General features: G+C 36.3%; 3 protein-coding genes across 3 annotated transcripts in view; 2 read left to right on the top strand and 1 right to left on the bottom strand.

Annotated features, from left to right (window-relative positions):
* LOC141430111 (uncharacterized) overlaps nucleotides 1–12,517 on the bottom strand; it is a 276,496-nt gene extending 263,979 nt beyond the window's left edge. Inside the window, 1 exon segment of the mRNA XM_074090657.1 lies at nucleotides 12,399–12,517. The gene's annotated coding sequence lies outside the window, so the exon portion shown is untranslated.
* A 1,284-nt stretch (nucleotides 12,518–13,801) lies between these two features.
* On the top strand, nucleotides 13,802–17,770 carry LOC141430110 (uncharacterized). The gene is made up of 2 exons (XM_074090655.1): nucleotides 13,802–14,634; nucleotides 15,910–17,770. The coding sequence occupies exons 1-2, from the start codon at nucleotides 13,834–13,836 to the stop codon at nucleotides 16,321–16,323; spliced, it is 1,215 nt and encodes a 404-aa protein (XP_073946756.1). The 5' UTR covers nucleotides 13,802–13,833; the 3' UTR covers nucleotides 16,324–17,770.
* A 472-nt stretch (nucleotides 17,771–18,242) lies between these two features.
* Nucleotides 18,243–20,002, top strand: LOC141430295 (uncharacterized). Its single transcript, XM_074090926.1, has 2 exons — nucleotides 18,243–19,055; nucleotides 19,554–20,002. Exons 1-2 carry the CDS (start codon nucleotides 18,243–18,245, stop codon nucleotides 19,965–19,967), a joined length of 1,227 nt encoding a protein of 408 aa, XP_073947027.1. The 3' UTR covers nucleotides 19,968–20,002.
* The last annotated feature ends 5,318 nt before the right edge of the window (nucleotides 20,003–25,320 follow it).

Below are 25,320 nucleotides of genomic sequence, written 5' to 3' on the forward strand. Positions count from 1 at the left end.
GATGGGTTTGTGTGATTTGTGTGTGTTCTTACAGTGTGGAGGTGGAAAAACTGCATGAACACGCATATTTTGCATAAGCTTAGCTATCGTAAGGTCGCGGGTGAGCAAGGAAATTCTTTTAGTTAATCGAAAACGACATCAAAATCTACAGCCAATACGTAAATGTGATCAAACGAAATGAGGCGGTTCCAAAGCTCGAATAATCGCCCAAAAGTTTTGACTTGACACGGAGAAAAACGGGGAAAATTAAATCAAATTCGCAAAAGGCTTAGTCATGACTTTGAAACTCATGAATCACAAAACCGTACACAATTCACGAAACGCCAAGCATCTTAAAATGTAATTATCCGTACGAATTCAACTCATAGGCTTAGCATCCAGCAACCCGTAATAAATCATCCAGAAGTAATCCCATTAAACATCCTGTAATAACTTGGTTTCCCCCATCATTGTTTTCACAAACATGTTTTTTAACCCCAGTGAAAAATCAATGTTTTGCTGGCTAGTCGTGATATCTCTGTATGAATTGTAGCTCTCAAAGAGAGACCATATTTTATGGTAATCCTTCATATTAATTTAAAAAAAATCAAGAAGAAAAAAAGGGAAAAAACAAAAGAAAAAAGGAGAAAGTTAAGAAATTATAAAATACAATGCAATAATTTCAACTTGATACGCTTTTCTTTAAAATGTGACACAGCACGACAGAAATTTCTTTTCCTTTTGAGAATAAGAATAATTAATTTATAGTATCTTAATTGTTTGCATATACTGCATGTTTACCTGCTAAGTCGGACTGCTTCTGGCGGTCGTGTTACTAGACTATTGTGTACCCACTATTATTTTATTGTGATACCCACCATACTTTACATTTTGTACTACGAACATACATTTGTATTACGAACATATCTGGGATTAGCATGAGTGTTAAAACATAATTGATAAGGATGTGGAATCCTAACCCACCGTGATACAGTTAACACTAGTACGGGGGTCAGATGACGCTTACTTACCTACTGTTTTACTCTGTAAGTACCTAATGTTTCAATACTATGTAAGCAGTAATTTATGTAACATTATTTTCTCAATAAACATTTATTATTATTATTATTATTTGGCAAAATTCTTCTCATCGTAAAACATACATGTTTGATTTACGAAACCATAAGAAAACTTTCGATACCACAATAAAATACACGTTTGAGGTACGAAACCATAAAAACTTTCGATATCACAAACAGAAACGCAATTATGCGAGCAGGTACATGTTCAATATACTGCCCTTATCCGACTCCGCTTGTTAGATATATTTCTCATAATGCTTATGGATTGGCTTTGTGCTTGCAACCCAGGTACCCATTTCGAGCATCAAAGAATACTTACATAATATTAGATTCTGGTTTATTTACTTTTAAGAGATTGGCAATATTCGGAGAGTTTATGAATATTTAAAGGATTTCAAAGAAACTACGATAGCTGAAAGGTTTGACCTACCGTTACTTAAGAGGACGGTCGTAAACTAAAACCCAAATGTCTTCTTGTTCGGAATGTGCCTATGGAACAAAAAAAAAACAAAAATGAAGCTCAATGCTATTCAAATATACACGAAAAACGGAAAACCTATTACTAAGACTTCGCTGTCCGTCCGTCGGTCCGTCTGTCACCAGGCTGTATCTCATGAACCGGGATAGACAGTTGAAATTTTCACAGATTATTTATAACTGTGGCCGCTACAACAATAAATACTAAAAACAGAACAAAATAAATATTTAAGGGGGGCTCCCATACAACAAACGTGATTTTTAGCCAAGTCAGGTCAAAGTAATTTCATCATCATCATCATCCCAGCCATACGTCCCACGGCTGGGCACAGGCCTCTTCACAGAATGAGAGGGCTTGGGCCGTAGTTCCCACGCGGGCCCAGTGCGGATTGGGAACTTCACACACCATTGAATTGCTTCGCAGGTTTGTGCAGGTTTCCTCACGTCATTTATTTTGCTTAAAATATGGTACAATCTGTAGTCTGCAATAAGCATTATGTGAAACATACATTTCACCGGTAGGTAACTGGCATGCAAAATAAATAAAAATATGCGGTTTTCTGCTAATGTCTAATGAATGTTGTATAAATGGTACGGAACCCTTCGTGCGCGAGTCCAGCTCGCACTTGGCCGCTTTTTGCTTTTGTAAGATATCTAGAAATCTGAGAGATATTTTATAAGAAATCATTCTAGGGTTTCAAATCCCCACTTATTTATAATCATAATAATATGTTTATTTTTTTTTATTCGACCTGGATGGCAAACGAGCAAGTGGATCTCCTGATGGTAAGAGATCACCACCGCCCATAAACATCTGCAACACCAGGGGTATTGCAGACGCGTTGCCAACCTAGAGGTCTAAGATGGGATACCTCACGCACCAGTAATTTCACCGGCTGTCTCACTCTCCACGCCGAAACACAACAGTGCAAGCACTGCTGCTTCACGGCAGGATTAGCGAGCAAGATATATCTGTATGATGTTGCCAAAATTTTAATATTCTCGCCAAATTACGGGCAATGTCCTCTAATAGAGCGATTTTACTTGGAACGACGCATCGTCAGTTAAATGTTGAGCAATATCTTTTAATGATGATGATGATGATGATCTTTGCCTCCCCTTCACCTAATACACCTACCAAATAAAGTTATTATTATCTCGCCATACAAATGTTTCCTTACACCAGAAGAGTAAGGAAGAGTAAGTACCTTTAGCAACACTAGGAATCTAGGAAATAGTAGGTAGTGTAGCGAAGCTTACCCAAAATTCAAAGAACCTCGGGCAAGCCCCACAACACAACACTTATGTGCAATGCACTATAAATGAAACGTATAATTTTGAGATATGATTAATAACGATTTAATGTACAAAATTCAGCCGATGAAATAACAGAGTAGTATTAAAGGGTCGGTCATATTGTTTTGCCAAAATATTACCGAAATCATGATAGCCTACGTGGGCTTTTAGAATTTTGAAAAATATAGTACAAAATATATGGAATGGGCAAATAAACTATGCAAGTAGGTTTCCAAAATTACAAAATAATGGGGTACTGGAGCGATGGTACTCGTATTTTTGTTCAATGAACATCATCATCTCATGGCTATTTACGGTCCATTGCTATGCAAAGGCCTTCTCTCAGAATGAGAGCTTGGGTTGTAGTTCTCAAACTGGCAAATGCCAGGTCTAATTAAAAAAAAAAACAAAAATCAAAAAAACCCGACTGCCTTAAAAAAAACAATAAGAATAAATAAGTCTTAATGGTCTGGATTCTGTTAAGTACCTAATTTAAAGTTCAACAGTCAGGACCCATGCAAAATTGTGACCAGCTCTTAAATTGTATGTAATTTAAACTTAATTTTTTAATTTTTTTTTTCCGAGGATGCCATATTGAAATATAAATAAATAAATAAATATTATATATCTCATAGGATAAAATCCATCCAGCCGTTTAGGCTACAGAGTGGACCAAAGAAATAGACGGACAGTCAGCATCAATACATACCTACATACGCTCGAAAAACATGAACCTCCTTCAGGCAGTGGGTAAAAGCAAAGCTGCGGGTAAAATCTAGTCCGCCAATTTATACATATATAAATATACTAATATTACCTATACAACATCTCACCCCCACCGCTTTTTAGAAGGTATAATAATAGCGAAATAATTTTCAGTGTTTTTCAGCCCTTGTCCCTTAAAAGGTGAAGGTTATTGGGCGAATCACCCTAATGATGCAAAGGGCAGGAGGTAATCGTTGAGAAAAGAAAAGGAAAACATTACAAGAATGACTTTTTTGTTATGGTATTTTTCCAGTACCTACGCTTAATATTATTATATTATATATTTTTGGAGTTCCATAACTCATAAGGAAAAAACGGAACAGTTATATGTACATATAGGATGACTTTTATTGGTGAGCGGTTGTGTTTCTCTGAAGATGAGCGCTGGTTGAGTTCGAAACGCGTCACTTTAGTGGTGGTGATAGTTGGGTTTGTGTGATTTGTGTGTGTTCTTACAGTGTGGAGGTGGAGGAACTGCATGAACACTTATTTCTGTGGTCTGCTCACTCTTGAAGCAGTAAAAAAAACTTCAAAGTCAAGGCATAGGGAGGGGGGGAGAGAGAGAGAGAGAGAGAGCATTTATAATATATGTGTTTATTTATTTATTTATGGGATAGTGACGAGCACTCGTACGTTTATAACAAAAATAGGTTTCTTTTACAACATTTAGGATTCCATAAACATCGTTACGTTACGGTTTACCTTATGGAGGCAGCTGTAATGCACAACTAAAAAAAAACTGAAAAAATATATTTTTATATCTATATTTCAGTTTGTATTTTCAATTTCGGTTTTACGGGATGACCGTAAAAGTAAAAATTTGGAATTGAAATAAAAAATACAAAAAGATTCCAAAAAAAACAATCTTAATTTGATTACTTAGAAACGATATCTCTTGTCCGGGTGAGCTTAGTATATGTATAAAGTACTCTGTGGGGTGAGCGGTTAGTTCCAATGGAATGCCGAAATAGTTTGAGGGCTACGGCATAGATGTCGCTAGCGTCGCTGCTTAAGTGACTAAGTAAGAAACACAAGCTGAGATATGATATAAGCGTTTTGCAGTCGCCCTGGCGTGTACTCCATGAGCAAGGACTACGAATCAGTCCGAAACATGTCGCTATGCAAACTCATGCTGTGGGCATAGTCTCATACTTTTCGATGCAATTATTCTATTTTTGCCTGTCTCGTTGTTATTACGTTACGATCATGATATTATTATGATACGGTGTATGTGTAAGTTCTTTAATTTGGTTTATTTCACTCACTAATTACCTATTCTTCTATTCTTCTTGTCCGGGTGAGCGGTTAGTTCCAAAGGAATGCCGAAAAAGTTTGAGGGCTTACGGCATAGATGTCGCTAGCGTCGCTGCTTAAGTGACTAAGTAAGAAACACAAGCTGAGATATGAGGTGCATAGGGAAATTCGTGTCGGTACCGTTGACCATCAGTGGTGTAGCGGTATAGCACGCGGTACGGATTACCGAGGACCTGGGTTCGATTCCCAGTGATGGTCTTATTTTTCTGTGCATCTATATTTCAGTTCGTATTTTCAATTTCGGTTTTACGGGATGACCGTAAAAGTAAAAATTTGGAATTGAAATAAAAAATACAAAAAGATTCCAAAAAACCAATCTTAATTTTTATATCTGTCTATACCAGTGACCATTATGCTTAGGAGAGGCTCTGCTAACACTGGATATTCATAGATAACAAAAAAAAAAAACGGAAGGTTTATGTAATACATAAACTGTTGCCAGCGGCTCCGTCCACGTAGAATTCGTTTGTTCGTTCGCCCGTGGGAACTATGCAGTTTACCAGAATAAAAACTAACGTAAGTAAGGCCCCGGGACTCAAACTATCTGTATACCGAATTTCATCTAAATCAGTTCAGCGGTTTAGACGTGAAGATAGATAACAATCAAACAAATGAACAAGCAGATTTACAAACTTTCGCATTTATAATAATAAATGTGATGTCAAGTTTGATGATACATATACTAGCTCGCGTCCCGGCTTGGAAATGGAGCTGGAAAATATGAAGTGCCTTTGATTAGACTTGTACACGAGCAAAGCCGGGGCGAGTCGCTAGTTAGTGGTAATAGGTTTAAGGTTTTTAGCAGTAGGTAGGTACAGCTAATGTTGAACCTTAGAGTAGTAAACGTGAGCGTATTTCTTATTTCACAGCTGAAAAATATGAAGTGCCTTTGATTAGAGACTTGTACACGAGCAAAGCCGGGGCGAGTCGCTAGTTAGTGGTAATAGGTTTAAGGTTTTCAGCTGTAGGTAGGTACAGCTAATGTTGAACCTTAGAGTAGTAAACGTGAGCGTATTTCTTATTTCACAGCTGAAAATATGAAGTGCCTTTGATAGAGACTTGTACACGAGCAAAGCCGGGGCGAGTCGCTAGTTAGTGGTAATAGGTTTAAGGTTTTCAGCTGTAGGTAGGTACAGCTAATGTTGAACCTTAGAGTAGTAAACGTGAGCGTATTTCTTATTTCACAGCTGAAAAATATGAAGTGCCTTTGATTAGAGACTTGTACACGAGCAAAGCCGGGGCGAGTCGCTAGTTAGTGGTAATAGGTTTAAGGTTTTCAGCTGTAGGTAGGTACAGCTAATGTTGAACCTTAGAGTAGTAAACGTGAGCGTATTTCTTATTTCACAGTTTTCTTTATAAGTCAAAAATAAAAAAAGATAGCGCTTTCTACTTCGGCGGAAGTTTCTTCAACTAACAAAAGAATAATATACCGATAACATAAAAAAAATATAACCCCCTTTTGAGTTCGCTGTTTGTTATAACACATGCACTTTATTTTCCTTGGTCATAAAGGAAAGTCATAACATAAAGATTGCGAAGAAAACACCCTCGTGGGTTTCATTTCAGGGGATAGTAAATATCATCCCAGCCTATATATGTCCCACTGCTGGGCACAGGCCTCCTCGCAGAACAAGAGGGCTTGGGCCATAGTTCCCACGCGGCCCAGTGCGGATTGGGAACTTCACATGCACCATTGAATTGCTTCGCAGGTTTGTGGCGGTTTCCTCACGATGTTTTTCCTTCAACGCAAAGCTCGTGGTAAATTTCAAATGTAAATCCGCACATGAATTTCGAAAAACAGAGGTGCGAGCCGGGGTTTGAACCCACGACCCTCTGCTTGAGAGGCGATAGGTCAAACCACTAGGCCAGCACGGCTGTAATAATATAATAATAGTATGTAAGAATAATAGTTTAGAAGATTTATTATGAAAATAGTTTGTAAGTAGCTCGCGCCTGTAGCTTTGGCCAACTAGAAAGATTTTCTATAAATTTAATAGTATCTTTCTACTCAGTTACATTTGTCGATCGGCCCCGCATACGGGGTGCGGTAGATTTCTGTAACGAATGCCATAGGGCCAGCATTTGGGGAATAGGTTTCATTGGTTTTCACGCTGTATATCGACCTAGTTATCGACTTATGACTTTCACTAGTCGTTATATCGCACGCTGTATATCGACCTATGGTCTGTCCCAGAATTCGAGATACTAAAATGACGTTTCATGTGTTACCTGTTTTTTGCGTCTCATAAATAGTGATGTGCCGCACCGGTATTACCGAAATTTTGTAGGTACCTATGTATGTATGTCGTAAATATTAAGATATGAACGGATCCGTGATGTACTAATGTAGGGCACTTAGGACATTCTAGAAAAGGTAAAATAGGTCTAATAAAAATGCGACCGTTTTCGAGATATTTCGACTTTTTATAGATGTTGATGTTTAAGTTTCAATTTCATTCTAAGTAAGTTTTACATTAATAAATAATATGAGAATAATGAATATTTGATTTATTATTCTATGATATGAATATCAAAATAAAAACACGAGAAACGCACTGATCACATCCGATGACAATACGAGTAAAGTAACGAAAATCGGTTGAATACCACTTGAATACGAAAATCATGAACAATGACGTTGTGTGATATCTGAGGGCCTACTCCGGAATTCGAAAATCAAAGTTCGTACCGTAACGTCCCTCTCACTTACGTATTAAATTAAATAGTAGTGTCAGAAGGACGGAACGACACGAACTTCGATTTTCGAATTTCGTAGTAGCCCTGCTGGCCCTGACTACGAAATGCAAAACTCGAACTTCGTATGTTGCCGTCCCGCTGACGCTTTATCTCATTCAATACGCGAGTGAAAGGGACGGTGCCATACGAACTTCGTTTTTCTAGTTTTGTAGTAGCATCTGTATTATTTTTTACGTTGGCACTAAGTGATGAACACTATTTTTACCTGTGCTTAGATTTCATCACTTTATCGTATGCTAAAGTAAAATGGAAAGTAGAATATTGAATGCATTAATGTTATTTTTGGTATCGTAAAATAAACATTTTATCGGTTATTTACGAAACCGAAATCACGGAGCAGCACTGTTCCTTTTATGCTGGCCACATTATTTTTACGTTTGACATTTCAGACTGTCATTTTAGTATCTCGAATTCTGGGACAGACCATAGTTATCGACTTATGACTTTCACTAGTCGTTATACCGCACGCTGTATATCGACCTAGTTATCGACTTATGAGTTTCACTAGTCGCTATATCGCACGCTGTATATCGACCTAGTTATCGACTTATGAGTTTCACTAGTCGTTATACCGCACGCTGTATATCGACCTAGTTATCGACTTATGAGTTTCACTAGTCGCTATATCGCACGCTGTATATCGACCTAGTTATCGACTTATGAGTTTCACTAGTTGCTATACCGCACGCTGTATATCGACCTAGTTATCGACTTATGAGTTTCACTAGTCGCTATACCGCACGCTGTATATCGACCTAGTTATCGACTTATGAGTTTCACTAGTCGTTATACCCCACGCTGTATATCGACCTAGTTATCGACTTATGAGTTTCACTAGTCGCTATATCGCACGCTGGATATCGACCTAGTTATCGACTTATGAGTTTCACTAGTCATTATACCCCATGCTGTATATCGACCTTGTTCTCGACTCATGAATTTCACTAGTGGGTTACGTTTACGTATATTATATTTTCTATCGATACGAGTAGACTTATAATGAAGCCTACTCCTGTCGATACCTATATATTTTTTCACTTTCCGTTTTTTGTAAAAATTAAATTGAAACTGTATTTCCGCAAACCACACTTTTCGTGGGATTAATAAATGTTGTGCCTTGGTCTGTTTGATTTAAAAAAGGTTCTTTGACAGCTGTCAGTTGTCAAATGTTGCCGTACAAGGACACACTACCATAAGTTGACATTTGACAACTGACAGCTGTCAGTCCGACCTCTTTTTTTTAATCAAACAGACCAAGGCACAAAACCTATTAATCCCACGAAACGTGTGGTTTCAATTTATTTTTACAAAAAAAACGAAAATGAAAAAAGATCTATTTACAGGAGTGAACTAATTATAAGTCTACTATCGATAAACAGTATAATAAGGACAATCCTAGAAAACTAAAGGTACCCAATTTCATGTCGCCTTGATCCAACATGAACACGAACTTTACGAGCATGAGCAGTGAAAAACATATTTTCTTTTAAACTGCAACGGACTGTTCTGCCAGCCATCTTTTCTTAATTAGAAAAGGTGCTTAAAAGCTTCAAGGCCTTAAGACAGCCTAGAATCTAGGATCCCTAGATCCCTAGATCAACCCCTAGTTGAGGCCCCAGACTAGATCAACCCCTAATTGAGAAATTGCCAGACGCAAACTAATTTTCGAAGTAAACAAAAACTTTGCTAGGTACTTCTAAGGAATAGAATTACATTTTGGTTTTTAGGATTCCGCACCACAGAATTATTTATATCGGCCAAGTATTTGTCTTCTAATTTCTTTAATTTATAAATAGGAATATATGGAATTAATTTTATGACAATTAAAGATATAATTATTAACGTTATGCGTATTTCAATTATACGAATTCATTATTATTATGCTAAAGAAGTGTTATATAATGTCAAATGTTTGTACAATGATTTTTGTTGAATGAATGTTGAATTTGTACAATGACGTTATACCAAATCTGTTATGCGAATTCATTTCATGGTATTTAATGTTATGCGAAATAAGGGCACCCTAGTTTTACTCATATTGTAAAAACCCTGTTTATAACGCAAGAAGAACCAGCTTCTTCTCCATTACTTTTATTATACAAGATAATATGAGACCCTTGGCTTTCAGCTTAAGACTGACCGTAACATCCCACGGGATAACAGTTAATAAAGGCGATGAGAAAACTGGCTTATCTCGGATACAACTGACAATGGGGGGGATTTCTGGAGGAAAACAAATAATTTTATATAGCGCGTTACACATAAAGGACTCTATAGAAGACTTTGCACAGCAGTGGGTTATTAAAAATTAAAAACCGGCCAAGAGCGTGTCGGACACGCCGGAAATAGGGTTCCGTAGCCATTACGAAAAAAATAAGTAATATTTTTCTAAGGATATCGTATTTTGTGAGGAATATTCCAAGTTTAGGTATATTTTATACCTAAGGCTGCTATTTACTCTTGGGGGCTGTTTCACCATCCATTGATTAGTGTTAACTGACGGTGAAATGTGATGCCGTCTCTATTTGTTTTGTTCGAATAGACGAAGACGGCATCACATTTAACCGTCAGCTAACACTAATCAATGGATGGTGAAACAGCCCCTTAAACTACTAATAATTCTCAAGAAAACTTAACCGTTATAGTTTTCTTTGTAAATTTGATATACTTACTAAATCCTGAATTTTATCAAATATTTCTGCCCACCGGTTTAAATTTTAGAAGTAGGGGGAGCTCGATTTTAATAATAAATAAATAAATAATAATGTTTATTTTAGATTTCATACGATCCATATACGAGTAATAATATGTTAGTAACAGAGAGGTCCTTATACAATTATTTATTTATTTAATTTAATTATATTAGAATATACATTATTTAAATGCATTTTGGCCCGTGTGCGGTAATGTCATTATGTCCATCCTGCTAGCCAACATAGCTTTTAATGAAAATTAAAGTTTAATATTTTGCAAACAAATCACTGAATCGAAAAGTCGTTTTAGCAACTCCCTAATGGTTTTAAAAGACCTATCCAACGATACCCCACACTACAAGGTTGGATGACAAAAAAAAAACACCTCCACTTTACGTCTATGGGAAATACTTTAAAAAATACGTAACGGCGGCTACGGAACCCTAAAAACGGTCTGTAAAAAAATTGTTGTCCTTATAAGAACTCTAGTGTCTCCATAACAACAACAAAAACAACAACTCGATTCCCACCGGGACAATTTTTAGGGTTCCGTTACCCAAAAGGTAAAAACGGGACCCTAATACTAAGACTCCACTGTCCGTCTGTCTGTCTGTCACCAGGCTGTATCTCATGAACCGTGATAGCTAGACAATTAACATATTCATAGATGATGTATTTCTGTTGCCGCTATCTATAACAACATAATATTAAAAACAAAATAAAATAAATATTTAAGAGCACCCATACAACAAACGTGATTTTTTGTCGTTTTTGCTAAATAAAAAAATAAAATAAAAATAAAATGTTTTTATTTTCAGACAACTAATTTGGTCCATAGCATGTTAGTAACAATAGAAACTTAAGAACTTGTTAGTATATCTACATTGGTATTATTTATTAGACGCAGGAGCAGCGTGCAGCATGTTGAACCAGCCAAGAACAGCACTGTCCTGCCTCTCTGCGACCACCTTTAGGAGACTGTTAGAGCTGCCCCTCATTCTGCGTATCAGTGAAGCGACTTTCTTACGCATAAGCGCATAAAAGTCGTCCACGTGAGCGTCAGCAAACATGCCAGAAGCACTGCAGTAGCGAGGAAGCCCCACCATCATCCTAAACAAATTATTATAATAATATCCACAGACTGCTGGTGTAAAAAGTTTGGCAGAATGCCTTAAAAAGTGTTAACTAATGTATTGTTATTTAGATAATGGTACGGAACCCTTCGTGCGCGATTCCGACTCGCACTTGGCCGATTTTTTTACGTGACGTCTGTGATGCCTACTAAAGCAATAGCAGATAAGCAGATAAGTAGTATCACGAAGAAGTTTGCGGTGAAGGTGCCTTTTTAAATCCAGAGCGGAGCCTTGTTTAATGATGCTCCCACATTGGCTGCTATAAATGTTAGGTACTTATATAACGTTATAAAACATGATAACGTTGTCTAACACTTAATAACTTTAGTTACAACTAGTTAGACGTTTTAAACGCATTGATATCAAAATGTTATATAACACCATATAAAAATTGCATTTGCAATTTGATGTTGATACATAACATTTTAACACTAACACTAACATCTTTTACAATTTGTTATAAAATGTTATAAAACTTTATAACATTTCCATAACAGCCAATGTGGGAGCATCATAACGTTTCTTTGATGAACTTTTTTTATGCAGGATGACCATAGACCATAATTATCATGTAGATGAAGTATGTCATCAAAACTATTTTAGCCTGTTATCCTCAACACAAATATGGCAAAAGTCTGTTATCGAGACTAATTAAGTAATTTAAATAATAAGCGTTGCGTGAGTGCTAATTAACTAGAATTACTTACTACTGCTAGTCATCTATACGTTATCGTCATTGTCACAAGGTTATGGTTTAATCTAACTAAATACATTTAGATTATGCGAGTTACGTCACTTTGTGGGGCCGCACATGTAAACCCTTTTATTGTCCAAAAATTAAGAAAGAAACATACAATACAAAACAACGGCTCTTTTAAATGATATTGTAACGGATAACTCACGTCTTAAACCGAGTTTAGCTCGACATGTTTCGGGCTATTTCGTAGCCCTTCTTCTCAGGAGCACGCGACTCGGTGGCTGCCGCAACACGCACACTACGCGCCACCGTTCTGCTCGCGCGACTGCCCGACGAAACTAACACCGGCGCACAACTACCCGCATTTTTATCGTTATTTTTATTGTCAATGTCAAATGTAGGGTAGCACACAACACTAACAACATCGCTCCGTAAAGGCACGTTCACACCAACTGATGACGCAGCACGAGTATTTAATACTGTTTTCCAACTCCGGGGTACCGACAAACCGCAATCCCGGTTTAAGCAAGCAGTAATCTAAAAACCGCCGAAGTTCGAGTTGAACTCTCGTGGAGAGGGTTCCGTACAATGCCAAAGTCAAATGTTTTCCTCTATTTTTTTATAAATATTTTCCGGTGCTTTTTAAATTAATACAAACTATCACATAATTTCAAATCCTTACAGTAAGACGCGAGTTGACTACTACTAGCGCTATCTAGTGGTGTTTTAGTGAAAAAAACTCCGTAAGTGAAAGTATTACATTGAGTTTACCACTTTATTTTGATAGAATTCTTATAGATTTTCCCGTAATTTACAAGCAATGAACTATATTTTGTAGGTTTTTTTTTCAAAAATTTAGGCTCAGTAGTTTCGGAGATCAGAGGGGGGGAATCGTCAGTTTTCGTCTTCTTTCATGAATAAAATCTAAAATATTTATTTAAGAATAATAATAAAAATATTATATATTTTTTTATTCGACTGGATGCCAAACGAGCAAGTGGGTCTCCTGATGGTACGAGATCACCACCGCCCATGCGTTGCAGATGCGTTGTCAACCTAGAGGCCTAAGATGGGATACCTCAAGTGCCAGTAATTTCACCGGCTGTCTTACTCTCCACGCCGAAACACAACAGTGCAAGCACTGCTGCTTCAGGGCAGGATTAGCGAGCAAGATGGTGGTAGTAATCCGGGCGGACCTTGCACAAGGTCCTACCACCTAACCTAACAAAAATATATTTGAGATCCTCATAACGAGCCCTTTCATTAGATATATGACACAATAAGATTCAATTCAATTTAGGCTATATAAAACACTTAAGAGTAAAAAAAAAATCTACCATCGGTTCTATCGGTAAAACTTCACTATAAACTAAATACCTAACTAGAAGCTAATAGCAATTATGTTGACAGGCTGCATAACTAAGCTTTAAAGTAAATTAAAATACAATGGGAATATCTAGAAGCTTTGATAGCTTGACAACTATAAGTATGATTACAAATTAATCAGTATCTACAAACATATTGTTATATGACACAGCGAATTTATGTTAATGCATATAACTATGGACCTTTATATAAATAAGACTGTGCTGTTCATTTTATCAAAAGCCTTTGAACCTTCGTCTTAGATCTACAACAAAATGGGTGTAAATAAGTGTGAATGTAAAATTAACGAAGAAGTAATTGACAAAGACAAACTTTCTGAAAAAGTTGAAGATTCTATACAGAGAATAATTAAAAAAGAAGGCTACAAAGACTACAATGTATTAACAAGAGCAATTTCAACAGACGGTGGCAATTACTTTGGTTCTTTATACGAAGTTGACGTTAAAGGTACAACTGAAGATGGTGAAAAAGAAACCAATATATTCGTTAAAGGAATTGTGCCCGGTGATCATTTTACTGTTCTATCAGTCAGTGGAATGTTTACAATGGAATTGTTTATTTACAACGAGTTGTTTGTTTTATTTAATGAAATACAGAATGAAGCTTACGTGCCTGTAAGTGAAAGATACAATGTGGTCAAAAGTTATCAAGAAAGTATACATGAAGCAATATTATTAGAAAATGTTGCTAAAAAAGGATACAAGACTGGATTCAGAATGGATCCCGTCTCGCTAAAATTCGCTGAGTTATCTATAAAACAACTGGCAAAACTCCACGCTTTATCGTTTGTTTTGGAGATAAAGTATCCTGAGTTTAATCAAAGAAAAATAAAAACAATAAACTGTCCTTTTAAATTAAATGATGACTTTAAAGGGCTTTTAAAAAATTCAGGGGAAAAAATAAGTGAATGTTTAGACGATGAGGCAAGGAAGAGATTCAATGAGTATGTACCTAAATTATGGGAAAATATATCCCACTATCTCTTTGACGCAAAATATAAAAGAACTATAGTTCATGGTGACTTTAGAGCGAATAATATTTTGATGAAAGAAAGTGTAAGTATAATTTTATACTTTTGTTGCCTTTATTCTGAAAATAATGATTTTTGAACATTGGAGTTGCTTTAAGGTAAAATGAAGCCAAAGGATACAAAATCAACAAATCAGATTAAGTACGACGTAAAATAATAAAATACCTCTACGTTTAGTCGTTTAACTAATAATTCTTTAAATAAACAAATACCGAAAGACTCAGGTAGAATTAAGTAATGAGAGCTATCGCGTATGAATTCGCCACTAGAGGCGCTAATGTAGCGTGAGGTCTCCGTAATATCAAATCTCATAGTTTTCGGGTGAAGCTACGCGGGTTTATTTATAATTAGAATAATTTTGTGAATATTTTGCAATATCTGAAATTAATTATGGCAAATATGCGTTCCGGGGCAATGAATGTCTGTATCTTGAGACAGTTTGTCTTTCGGAAACCTTTGTCCTGCCTTTTTTCCGAACAAAACGGGGACTATGCAACACTGTGGCATGCTCGATATTTTTATAGTCCGGTTTTAAGGTGTATTAAATATGATTTTAATCTAAACTTTGTTTTCACACCCGTAATAACAGACTTTGAAAGCCATACTTAAAAACCTCACGCAACAGTGCGCCATCTAGTGAGACAAAAAACGATAGCCCTCATTGGCATTGATCACTTTTTTACAATGTGGTCTAATTCCAAAACCATTTAGAGGAATAGGTTTATTCAATCATGTTATAATTATTTTAGTAAAAAAATACTTAGTGGTCGTATCGTTTGTTTGACTTTCATAGTAAATAAACGTTTTGTAACTAAACCGCCTAATCCTAAAACTGCCAGGTGACAGAAGACACTACGTTTTTGAAAATAATTGTGACGGGCAAAGATAAACGCACTTTTTAACGCCATGGCCACAATGGTTTGCTATAATTCCGGTAACTTACAAATAGGATAAAAAAATTAAAACCCAACTAAAACCAAAATCCTTCAAATAGGTTTCTTAAATTCGTCTATTTTATGCAAAAAATATATAATAAAAAAAACTAAAACTTTTTTTTTATTGTACCGTTTTGGTCAAACTTAAAACCTGTGTGTGTGTGTGTGTGTGTGTGTGTGTGTGTGTGTGTGTGTGTTTTGAGACCAATGCTAATTCGATACACTGGATTTTTCACCTACGGATCGGATATGTCACAATTAATCGTTTTTCGGATCTATCCGAGATCCTTAGCCATAGACAATTAATCCGATTCGATGTCTTGTGTCTTGCGTAGTCTAATTATTATTTTTCTTTTAATTCACAGGAATGTGAGGTCACTGACGTTATTCCAGTGGATTATCAACTCCTGTACTACGGATGCCCTATCATTGACTTTCTGTATTTCATCTTCTTGGGAACAGACCAACAGTTCAGAAAAGACCACTTGGAATATCTAAAAGACTTATACTTTGATACGTTGAAGAACATGTTACAATATTTCGAGATCGATATCAAATCTGTTTTCTCGAGAGAAGATTTTGAAGGTTTATATAAAGACGTCTTAGATTATGGACTTTTCAGCTTTGTACAGGTTATGCCTTTCATTTTTGCAACTGATGACGAGATACCAGAGCTAGGTAAAGATATTTTGTCTGATTTTGTCATTAAAACTGATCCGCGGATGAAGGAGAGGGCTAGAGGAGTAATAGATGACTTCATTCAGTGGGGTATTTTGTGAAGTTAAGATAATATTGTGTTTATTGACATGATAATATTTTTAATAACATAATATAAGTATTAGTACTAAATATTTTCTTTTTACAACGATGAAATGACCGAAAAGGAAAAAAATAAATTATGAAAGTTCAATAAAGCTTCATCTAACAAAGTTTCTTTCAATGGTGTCCATAGAACTTAAGGATCAGGAGTGTTAGCAGCTCAGATAATATTTAATTAAGTATTATTTTATTTTTTTATTCGACTGGACGGCAAACGAGCAAGTGGGTCTCCTGATGGTAAGAGATAACCACCGCCCATAAACATCTGCAACACCAGGGGTATTGCAGATGTGTTGCCAACCTAGAGGCCTAAGATGGGATACCTCAAGTGCCAACGCCGCTATTTCATGATTTGGCTAGTTTAGGCAGATCATAAAATTCCTAGGCATATCATGAAACGCCGTCATGTCGGTTCTGGCACTTCGCCGGCCGCTGCCGCGGCACGCTCGCTTCGCTCGCTCGGCTCGTGCGTAGTGGTCACAATTGATACTAACCACTCCTCGCTTCGCTCTTCCTACCTAAATTTTTCTTTTTTTCAGCATATCACGATGTGCCCGGTATAAAGCTAGGAATATCGACCAATGCGTTGCTCTAATCGATCTACCGTATTGTTTCTCAGGCATATCGTGATATGCCTGGCCAACTTTTAGCCATAACGTTTCAAACTTTCGTGATTCTCACTCATAGTCAAAATACCATAAACGGGACTTATCACGCTATTTTTACACAAGTAATATTTACCTCGACGTTTCGGCAACGTTACAGTTGCCGTGGTCACGAGTAGACGCCCTTGTGTAAAAATAGCGTGGTAAGTCCCGTGTATGGTATTTTGACTATGAACTTTTAGCCATATCATGAAATTTCGTGATCTGCCGGATTTCACGATCGGCCGCCGACATATAGATTAAAATTATCCATGACTTCTAAACTTTCAAAAAAATTCTGATCTGATTCGTTTTAAAAGATATTAATTTTAAGTCACCAATGTAACTTGTAACTTGATGTAACTACTCTGTACCGATGTATGAAAAAAACTGGACTTTAGTTCTATTTAAAATCATAACATAACAATAAGCATTAAATGAAAATGAAAAACTTGAAAGTGTTATTTTCAATAATACTACAGTAAGTAGTCATATAAACATTCATAAGCAAATAAACGTGGAGAAACCATTTTCACACACATACACAACTAGTCAACTGCGAACCGAAATCGCAGTCAGGATTCCGTATCTAATCGTACATTACTCAAGTTTATAAACTATGAAAGTTATTGCTCTAGAGCGCGGAGATAAGCCAGAATGAAAAAAAAACTAGGCTTTGATGTAGTTGAATGGGTCACCATTTGTCAGACCAACAAACTTGTTAAACGTAGGTTTTAACGTGGATGATGGCAATCCCTTGTGGGCGTTGAAGGCTTTTAGTGACTCAGAGAAATTAAGAAGGTACTACTTAGTAAGCAAAAGAAAAGAGGGACCTTTAGAATAAACGGAAGAAGTCTGTGAGAGATCCCTTTAAACGATGTGTTTGCTTTTGTACATTTCATTCTCATGTTAACTGTTATTTCCATTTGTTTTATGTAGGTACCTGCTTGCACAATAAAGAGTTATACAATCACAATATAATATAAAATCACAAAGAGAACGATGGGTTTAATAAGGTACCTGTCACTAACGACCAACAAGTCATTTTAAAGCTTAAAGTTTCCGTTTTTCCTTGTCATGTACAAAACCCTAAAAACTTGTATCTTGAGCTAGCAGCATCTGATAAGATATGAAATACTGCTTCTCGTTCATACGTAAGTACATATAATAATTCAACTTTCATAAATATAAGGCAGTGGTCTTAGCACTATTAAACTCCTTCGAGCACTGATACTATGAACAGTGAAATGGGTGTAGAACAGTGCGATTGTAATGTAAGTGACAAAGAATATAAAGCAGATAAACTTCCAGAAAAAGTTAACGAATCTATTGAAAGAATAATTAAAAAAGAAGGCTACAAAGACTACAAAGTACTGACAAGAGCGATATCCACTGTCGGGGGAAATTATTTCGGTTCTTTATACGAAGTTGATGTTAAAGGTACAACTGAAGATGGTGAGAAAGAAACCAACATATTTGTTAAAGGAATTGTTTCTGGAGATCATTTAACAGTTATGTCAGTGAGTGGAATGTTTACAATGGAACTGTTTGTATACAATGAATTGTCTGTTATATTTAATGACATACAGAATGAAGCTCACATCCCTATGAATGAACGATATAACATGGTCAGAAGTTTTCAGCAAAGTATACCTGAAGCGATCATTTTAGAAAATGTTGCCAGGAAAGGTTATAAGACAGGGTTCAGAATGGATCCAGTTTCATTGGAGTTTGCTCAACTATCTATGCAACAGTTAGGGAAATTCCACGGTCTGTCGTTTGCTCTGGAGAATAAACGCCCAGAGTATTTTGAAAGAAAATTAAAAACTATACCTTTTCCAATGAATTTCAACGATGATTTCAAAGGTCTGCTGAAAAATTCAGCGAAAGCTATTAGTGAATGCTTGGGCGATGATGCAAGTAAAAAGTTTAATGATTATATTCCCAAATTATGGAATAAAATGCAGCATTGTCTATTTGATTTTAAATACAAAAGGACTTTGGTTCACGGTGATTACAGAGCAAACAATATCTTGATGAAAGAAATTGTAAGTCAAAAATTATCTTACTAAGTAATTCCATTGTCGCATCAACCACTGTCAGTCCCTATATTTAAGATTTTAATAATTGATAGGCATATTGGAATTAAGTATGAAGTAAATAGCTTCCATCGCTTGGCCAAGATCTATTCCAAACAATATTAAATATTTGTTAATATTAATGGCTACGGACTGAGGGCGGTTAAACCGAACGTAAATTTGACCTACATTAATTACTTTGCACACACATACACAATGCGAAATTTGAGTATGTGCGTGTAAATATGCGTGTGTGTTAAATGTTCGTAACTCCTTATCATTCAAACAGCTAGACAGGCTTGAACAATGTACTCTTAATTAGCACAAAAATTATTCGACCATCCGGTAAAAGCAATTAAATTTTGGAGGACAAATTTAATCTATGTTCTCTGGCCATATTGACCGGTTATTTAGCAGGCGCATGTAGATCCGATGAGAATTTTATAATTAAATCTTTTTTATTTGCAGGAAGGTGAACTAACTGACGTTTTACCGGTAGATTACCAGCTCTTATGTTACGGATGTCCTATCATGGATATTCTATTCTTCGTCTTCTTGGGCACCGATCAGCAATTCAGAAAAGACCATCTAGAAGACTTGAAGGACGTGTATTTTGATTCCCTTAAAAAAATGTTGCAATACTTCGACATTGATGTCAAAACTGTGTTTCCAAGAGAAGATTTTGACAGTTTGTATAAAGAAGTGTTAGATTATGGTATTTTCTGTTTCATGCAGCTAATGCCTTTTATTTTTGCGATTGAAGATGAAATACCTGAATTGGATAAGGATTACTTGGCTGATGTCGTCATCAAAACTGATCCAAGAATGAAGGAGAGAGCGAGAGGGATTGTAGATGATTTTATACAGTGGGGTTATTTGTAAAATTGTTAAGTAAATAAAAATTTGCATCTCGATTACCTTCTTCGTTTTAATTTCCTTTAAGCACTTGCTGAAAAACATACTCCATTTTATAACTAGATATTGATAAAGTACCACTAGATGTAGCTGTCAGTATTATCTTCTCATAATATTAACTCTACCTATATTTAGTTTTTTTTTCGTCTGGATGGCAAACGAGCAAGTGGGTCTCCTGATGGTAACAGAACACCACCACCCATAAACATCTGCAACACCAGGGGTATTGCAGATGCGTTGCCAACCTAGAGGCCTAAGATGGGATACCTGAAGTGCCAGTAATTTCACCGGCTGTCTTACTCTCCACGCCGAAACACAACAGTGCAGGCACTGCTACTTCACGGCAGGATTAGCGAGCAATATGGTGGTAGCAATCCGGGCGGACCTTGCTCAAGGTCCTACCACCTGCAAATATAGTTGTTGATGTATAAGCAACTAGTTGTTGCCCGTAACTCAATCTGACAGTAATACGTTTATCGCGATTCTTCAGAAACTATGAAATTTCCCGGGATGAAAACTATCCTATATTCTTTTCAGTGTCTCAAAACTCGATACGAAGTTTCATCTGTCTTATTATCGGTTTAAGCGTCAACAAGTAAGTGACAGAAAGACAGACAAAACTACTTAGGCATTTATAATATTAATATGAATTACAGCATAAGAGGAAAAATCAAAGCACTGGAAATTTAAATAAAAGTATATAAAAAATAAAAACATAAAACCAAAATATATTAAAATTGGGTGCCCAAAATGAGAGTGGAACGGTTGAAGTTTTTTGGGTTTTTATTTCGAGGCCGATTGCAATGGAACAGAGACAAACAAACTTAAACATCCTTATTTATATCGATGCACGATACTAGCGCATTTTGTGTTTTATTTTGGATCTAATGAGGAGCATCGTTGTGAACGGGCATCGATCATTTATTAATTAGCAAGCCATTTAATTCTGAAAATGAACTATAGATGGCGCTGTATCGAACAAATATTATTTATTTATTTATATAAGAAAAAAATACAATTTATCATTAAAATTTATGGCATCACGCAACCGCCACCCCATCACGGTTTGTATAAATGCTGTGGTGCCGTGGTAGCCAAGTGTTTTTAACAATGGTCTCTGAAGTACCTAGAAGATGTAGGTACGTAATACCTACCCAACGAAAGAGAGAAAAACATTAACACAAAATGCTTAGAAGAAAATAAAGTACCGGGTTACCATCGGAGGTAGGTAAATAATTACCTAAAATTACGTAAATACTATCTTAAGTAAATGACAGATTACATTCCTTAAAATTCCACTTTTTTTATCTTATCTGTGAAATTCATGAGTTTATTTATTTTTACATAATTGATGTTAATATATCAGATAAAACTCAGTTATCAATTTCATTCTGAAAAACAGTGACAGTCTATTTTTACTCCGTGTCACCGTACAGTCACCAGCACCAATATCTGACACAACAAGCGTGCATAAATATCTGATACGACTCTATTTCTATGGCCGGAAGGTCGTCTCAGATATTTCTGCACGCTGCGCTGTGGCAGACATTAATGCTGGTGACTGTACAGATGCCAATCCTATAGTTAGGAAGAAACTCGAAAAAAAAATGCATAGGTAGAGTACAACATGTTGAATCATGTTAACCAGTAGTTAATCTATACATATAATCCATCCATCCCAGCCTATATACGTCCCACTGCTGGGTACCGGCCTCCTCTCATAACAAGAGGGCTTGGGCCATAGTTCCCACGCGGACCCAGTGCGGATAATATATATAACTTAACCTAGCCAACTTTAAAAGTCGAAAAAACTCCGTCTCTGTAATTTTAAAGTTTAATATCTACAACTCAGCTAAAACTCGCTTTCACGTAAAAAACCCTCTTCAAAATCGGTCCACCCGCTTGAGAGCTTCTAGTAATACCGTTTTCACAAAATCCGATCCGATATCGGTACCTTACGACGATGGCCATTTGCTGTTTTCACATATTTCCGACAAAATCGTTCCGATACGGCCGGCTCAAAATGGCTGCCACGCATCGGGCTCTGCGCACACAGAGACAATTTAGATACACGCATAGCAAACATACAAACATTATCGTCCGACAGCCCACGGGCGTCCGATGGTGTCGGCTCCGATATCCGATATCGGGCCGAATAATAAACTAAGAAAATAAGGTACATATTTCATATATTTTACTTGCCCCGATATCGTATCGGATAGTGTGAAAGCGCAGCACAGACAGACGGACAGATATTGGCGTGAAACGTATTACACCCTTTTTTAAATCGGATTATTGTAAATAATTTTATTTTGGTTTTCATGATATCTACAATTCTGCACCAAAGCACCTACTAAAAGATTGTAGGGCGTACACTTTTGTCGTAGAAACAAATGTCATTACAAGCGTAGGCAGCGAGGTATTTGCATGGGGCCAATTTTCGTGACCTTTGATCTTGTATACATTAACAATTTTAGAACATCAAATAAAGGTTTAGGTAAGTTTCTATCCTATTATTCCTCATTCTGAGTTCGGCAACTTTTATTTTACTTATACGACTGCGCGTTATTTTAAATATTAAAGCCATGATAATATTAAATAAAATAAAAATGTTTATTAATCTAGTAGGCTACTATTTTTACCTGACTGCCCGAAGGAGGGTTATGTTTTTCGAGCGTATGTATGTATGTATGTAGGTACGTATGTATGTATGTTATTTCTTTGGTCCTCGCTGCAGCCTAAACGGCTGGACGGATTGTAACATATAAGGTATCATTGGATTTGTCATAACTGTCGGAGTGACGTAGGCTATATAATATTTCAATATAGCGTCTGCGAAAAAAAATATGGCGGAGGAATGAAAAAAAAATTTTTGATTGTAACAATATGGGTATCAAATTAAAGCTAATAATTAGCCCATTCTAAATATATATAGGTTATAATACTTTTAATCTACCGTTTTCACATAAATATCAAAAAAGTGTAAAATAAAACATTAAATTAAATAAATCAATTTTTTTTTATAATTTACCTATCATACTGGTTTGTGTTTGCCCTACTGTTGATCAAAGGCCTCATCTTATTTTCATCACTCGTCTCTATCAAGATACTTTCCGAATTATTGACCCACTTGTCAATGCTTTTACCCGACTGCCCGAAAAGAAAGAAAGAAAAAAAAATATTGCCCATAAAAAAACATATTCGTGAGAAGATACATAATACATGCTCAGCTATGCCGAAGGAGGATTATGTTTTTAATTACTATGTAATATAATGTAAGCTTTCGTGATTTTCACTCATCATAAACGGGACTTATCACGCTACGACACAAGTAATATTTACCTCGACATTTCAACCACATTAAAGTGGCCGTAGTCACGAGTAGATTTATATTTAATATTCTTACTAATCCCTAAAATACACACACACGCACACAGACAGATACACGTTACATATACAGTGATACGTATTTTTTAGTTTTCTTCTGTTTTTTTGTGTAATTGTCACGAATAAATGTTTATTCATACTTTTTTCTTTTCTTTCATATGCAAAAATATAAAATAGGGTTCCGTAGCTATTACGAAAAAATAAGTAATATAATATAATAACATAATATGATTTTAAAAGACCTACCCAACGATACCCCACACTAACAAGGTTGGATGAGAAAAAAAAACGCCCCCACTTTACGTCTACAGGAGGTACTATACAAACATGTTTTTTGAATTTTTAGTGTACCATTTTGTAGGCATAGTTTACATATAATATTCGTGCAAAATTACAGATTTCTGGCATTGATAGTCTCTGAGCAAAAGCTGCGGACGGACAGACAGACAGACAGACATAGCGAAACTATAAGGGTTCCGTTTTTGCCATTTTGGCTACGGAACCCTAAAAAGTGAAATCCAGTTGTGTGCAGTCGACTTTTAATTTAAATGATCTGACACAACAAAACTTGTATAAATATCTAATACGACTCTATTCTATCTACTATACTCTAGGGCTGGTAGGACGTATCAGATTTTATGCACACTCCGCTGTGGCAGATATTAATGCAGGTGTACAGTCAACAGCACCAATATCTGACACAACAAGCGTGCATAAATATCTGATACGACTCTATTTCTAGGGCCGGAAGGACGTGTCAAATATTTTTGCACGCGCCGCTGTGGCAGATATTAATTCTGCTGACTGTACACGCGCTAGAAGCTGTTGGAAACGGTATAAATCATCTTTTGTTTTAAACAACCTTAACAGCACCATTACTCGTACATCACGTGCCGCAGAAAATATAAAATAAAAGTAATAAAAATATCTCTTCAGAAATTCTCGAGTTGAGAAATGTCGGAAAAGCAGGTAACCCGATACCTAAAGTCCTTCAGACTACTCAGCGATAATTCAATATCTTTGCACCTGTGGAAATATGCGATACCACGGGGGCGGTTTGAAAATCCGCCGACGATTTGGTGATATTGTTGTCTAGATCGTTCGGTGACCTCCATCGATTTCCTTATTTTAAGTTTACTTGACCATGAATAGTACTAATGCCTAGATCTGGAAGTAGGTAAGCAATAGCTGGCTTAGCATTCATTTAAACGGAAGAGCTTATTCCAGCCGGGGTGTTGATGGATTATATTATTGCATATCAAAAAACAATCTGCCAACTTTTTTATTAATGACACTTGAGCAGACTGTTTTTCTAGCCAAAGCACCCAAAGCTGTTACAGACACAAATAAAAACTTTGACATAACTTTTATGTACACTTTTTTGCTAAAACAGAATTATTTACTATAGTCTGGGAGTTTTTCAATATGTTTATTCTGCATGCCGCAAAGAACTCTTTCACATCTCACTTTTTAGGGTTCCGTACCTCAAAAGGAAAAAATTGAACCCTTATACAATCACTTTGTTGTCCGTCCGTCCGTCTGTCAAGACCCTTTTTCGCAGGAACGTGTGAAGGTGTCACGCAAAAGTTTATATCAAATACTTTGGTCTATTGTCCCTTGGGCTGTAAAAAAATGAAACTTTTAAGCCAACGCAATCAAAATATACAGCCACTTATGCCGCAAATTTCCGCAAATTTTCGAAACTCGCAAGGGAATCAAAACCTACAGGGTACTTCCCATGAACTCAAAATGTTGAAATTTGGTACGAAGCAACGTCTTATACTTAGCACAGATAAAGGAAAAATTGCGAAAACCATAAATTTTTAGTTACATCATATAATAAAAATATAACCCTCGGTGCGCGAGTCCGACTCGAACTTGCCTGTTTTTTTTACACTACCAACGCTTTCGGAAAGACCATCATTTCCAAGAA

Source organism: Choristoneura fumiferana, chromosome 8, assembly GCF_025370935.1.
Source record: "Choristoneura fumiferana chromosome 8, NRCan_CFum_1, whole genome shotgun sequence".
Taxonomy (NCBI): Eukaryota; Metazoa; Arthropoda; class Insecta; order Lepidoptera; family Tortricidae; genus Choristoneura; species Choristoneura fumiferana.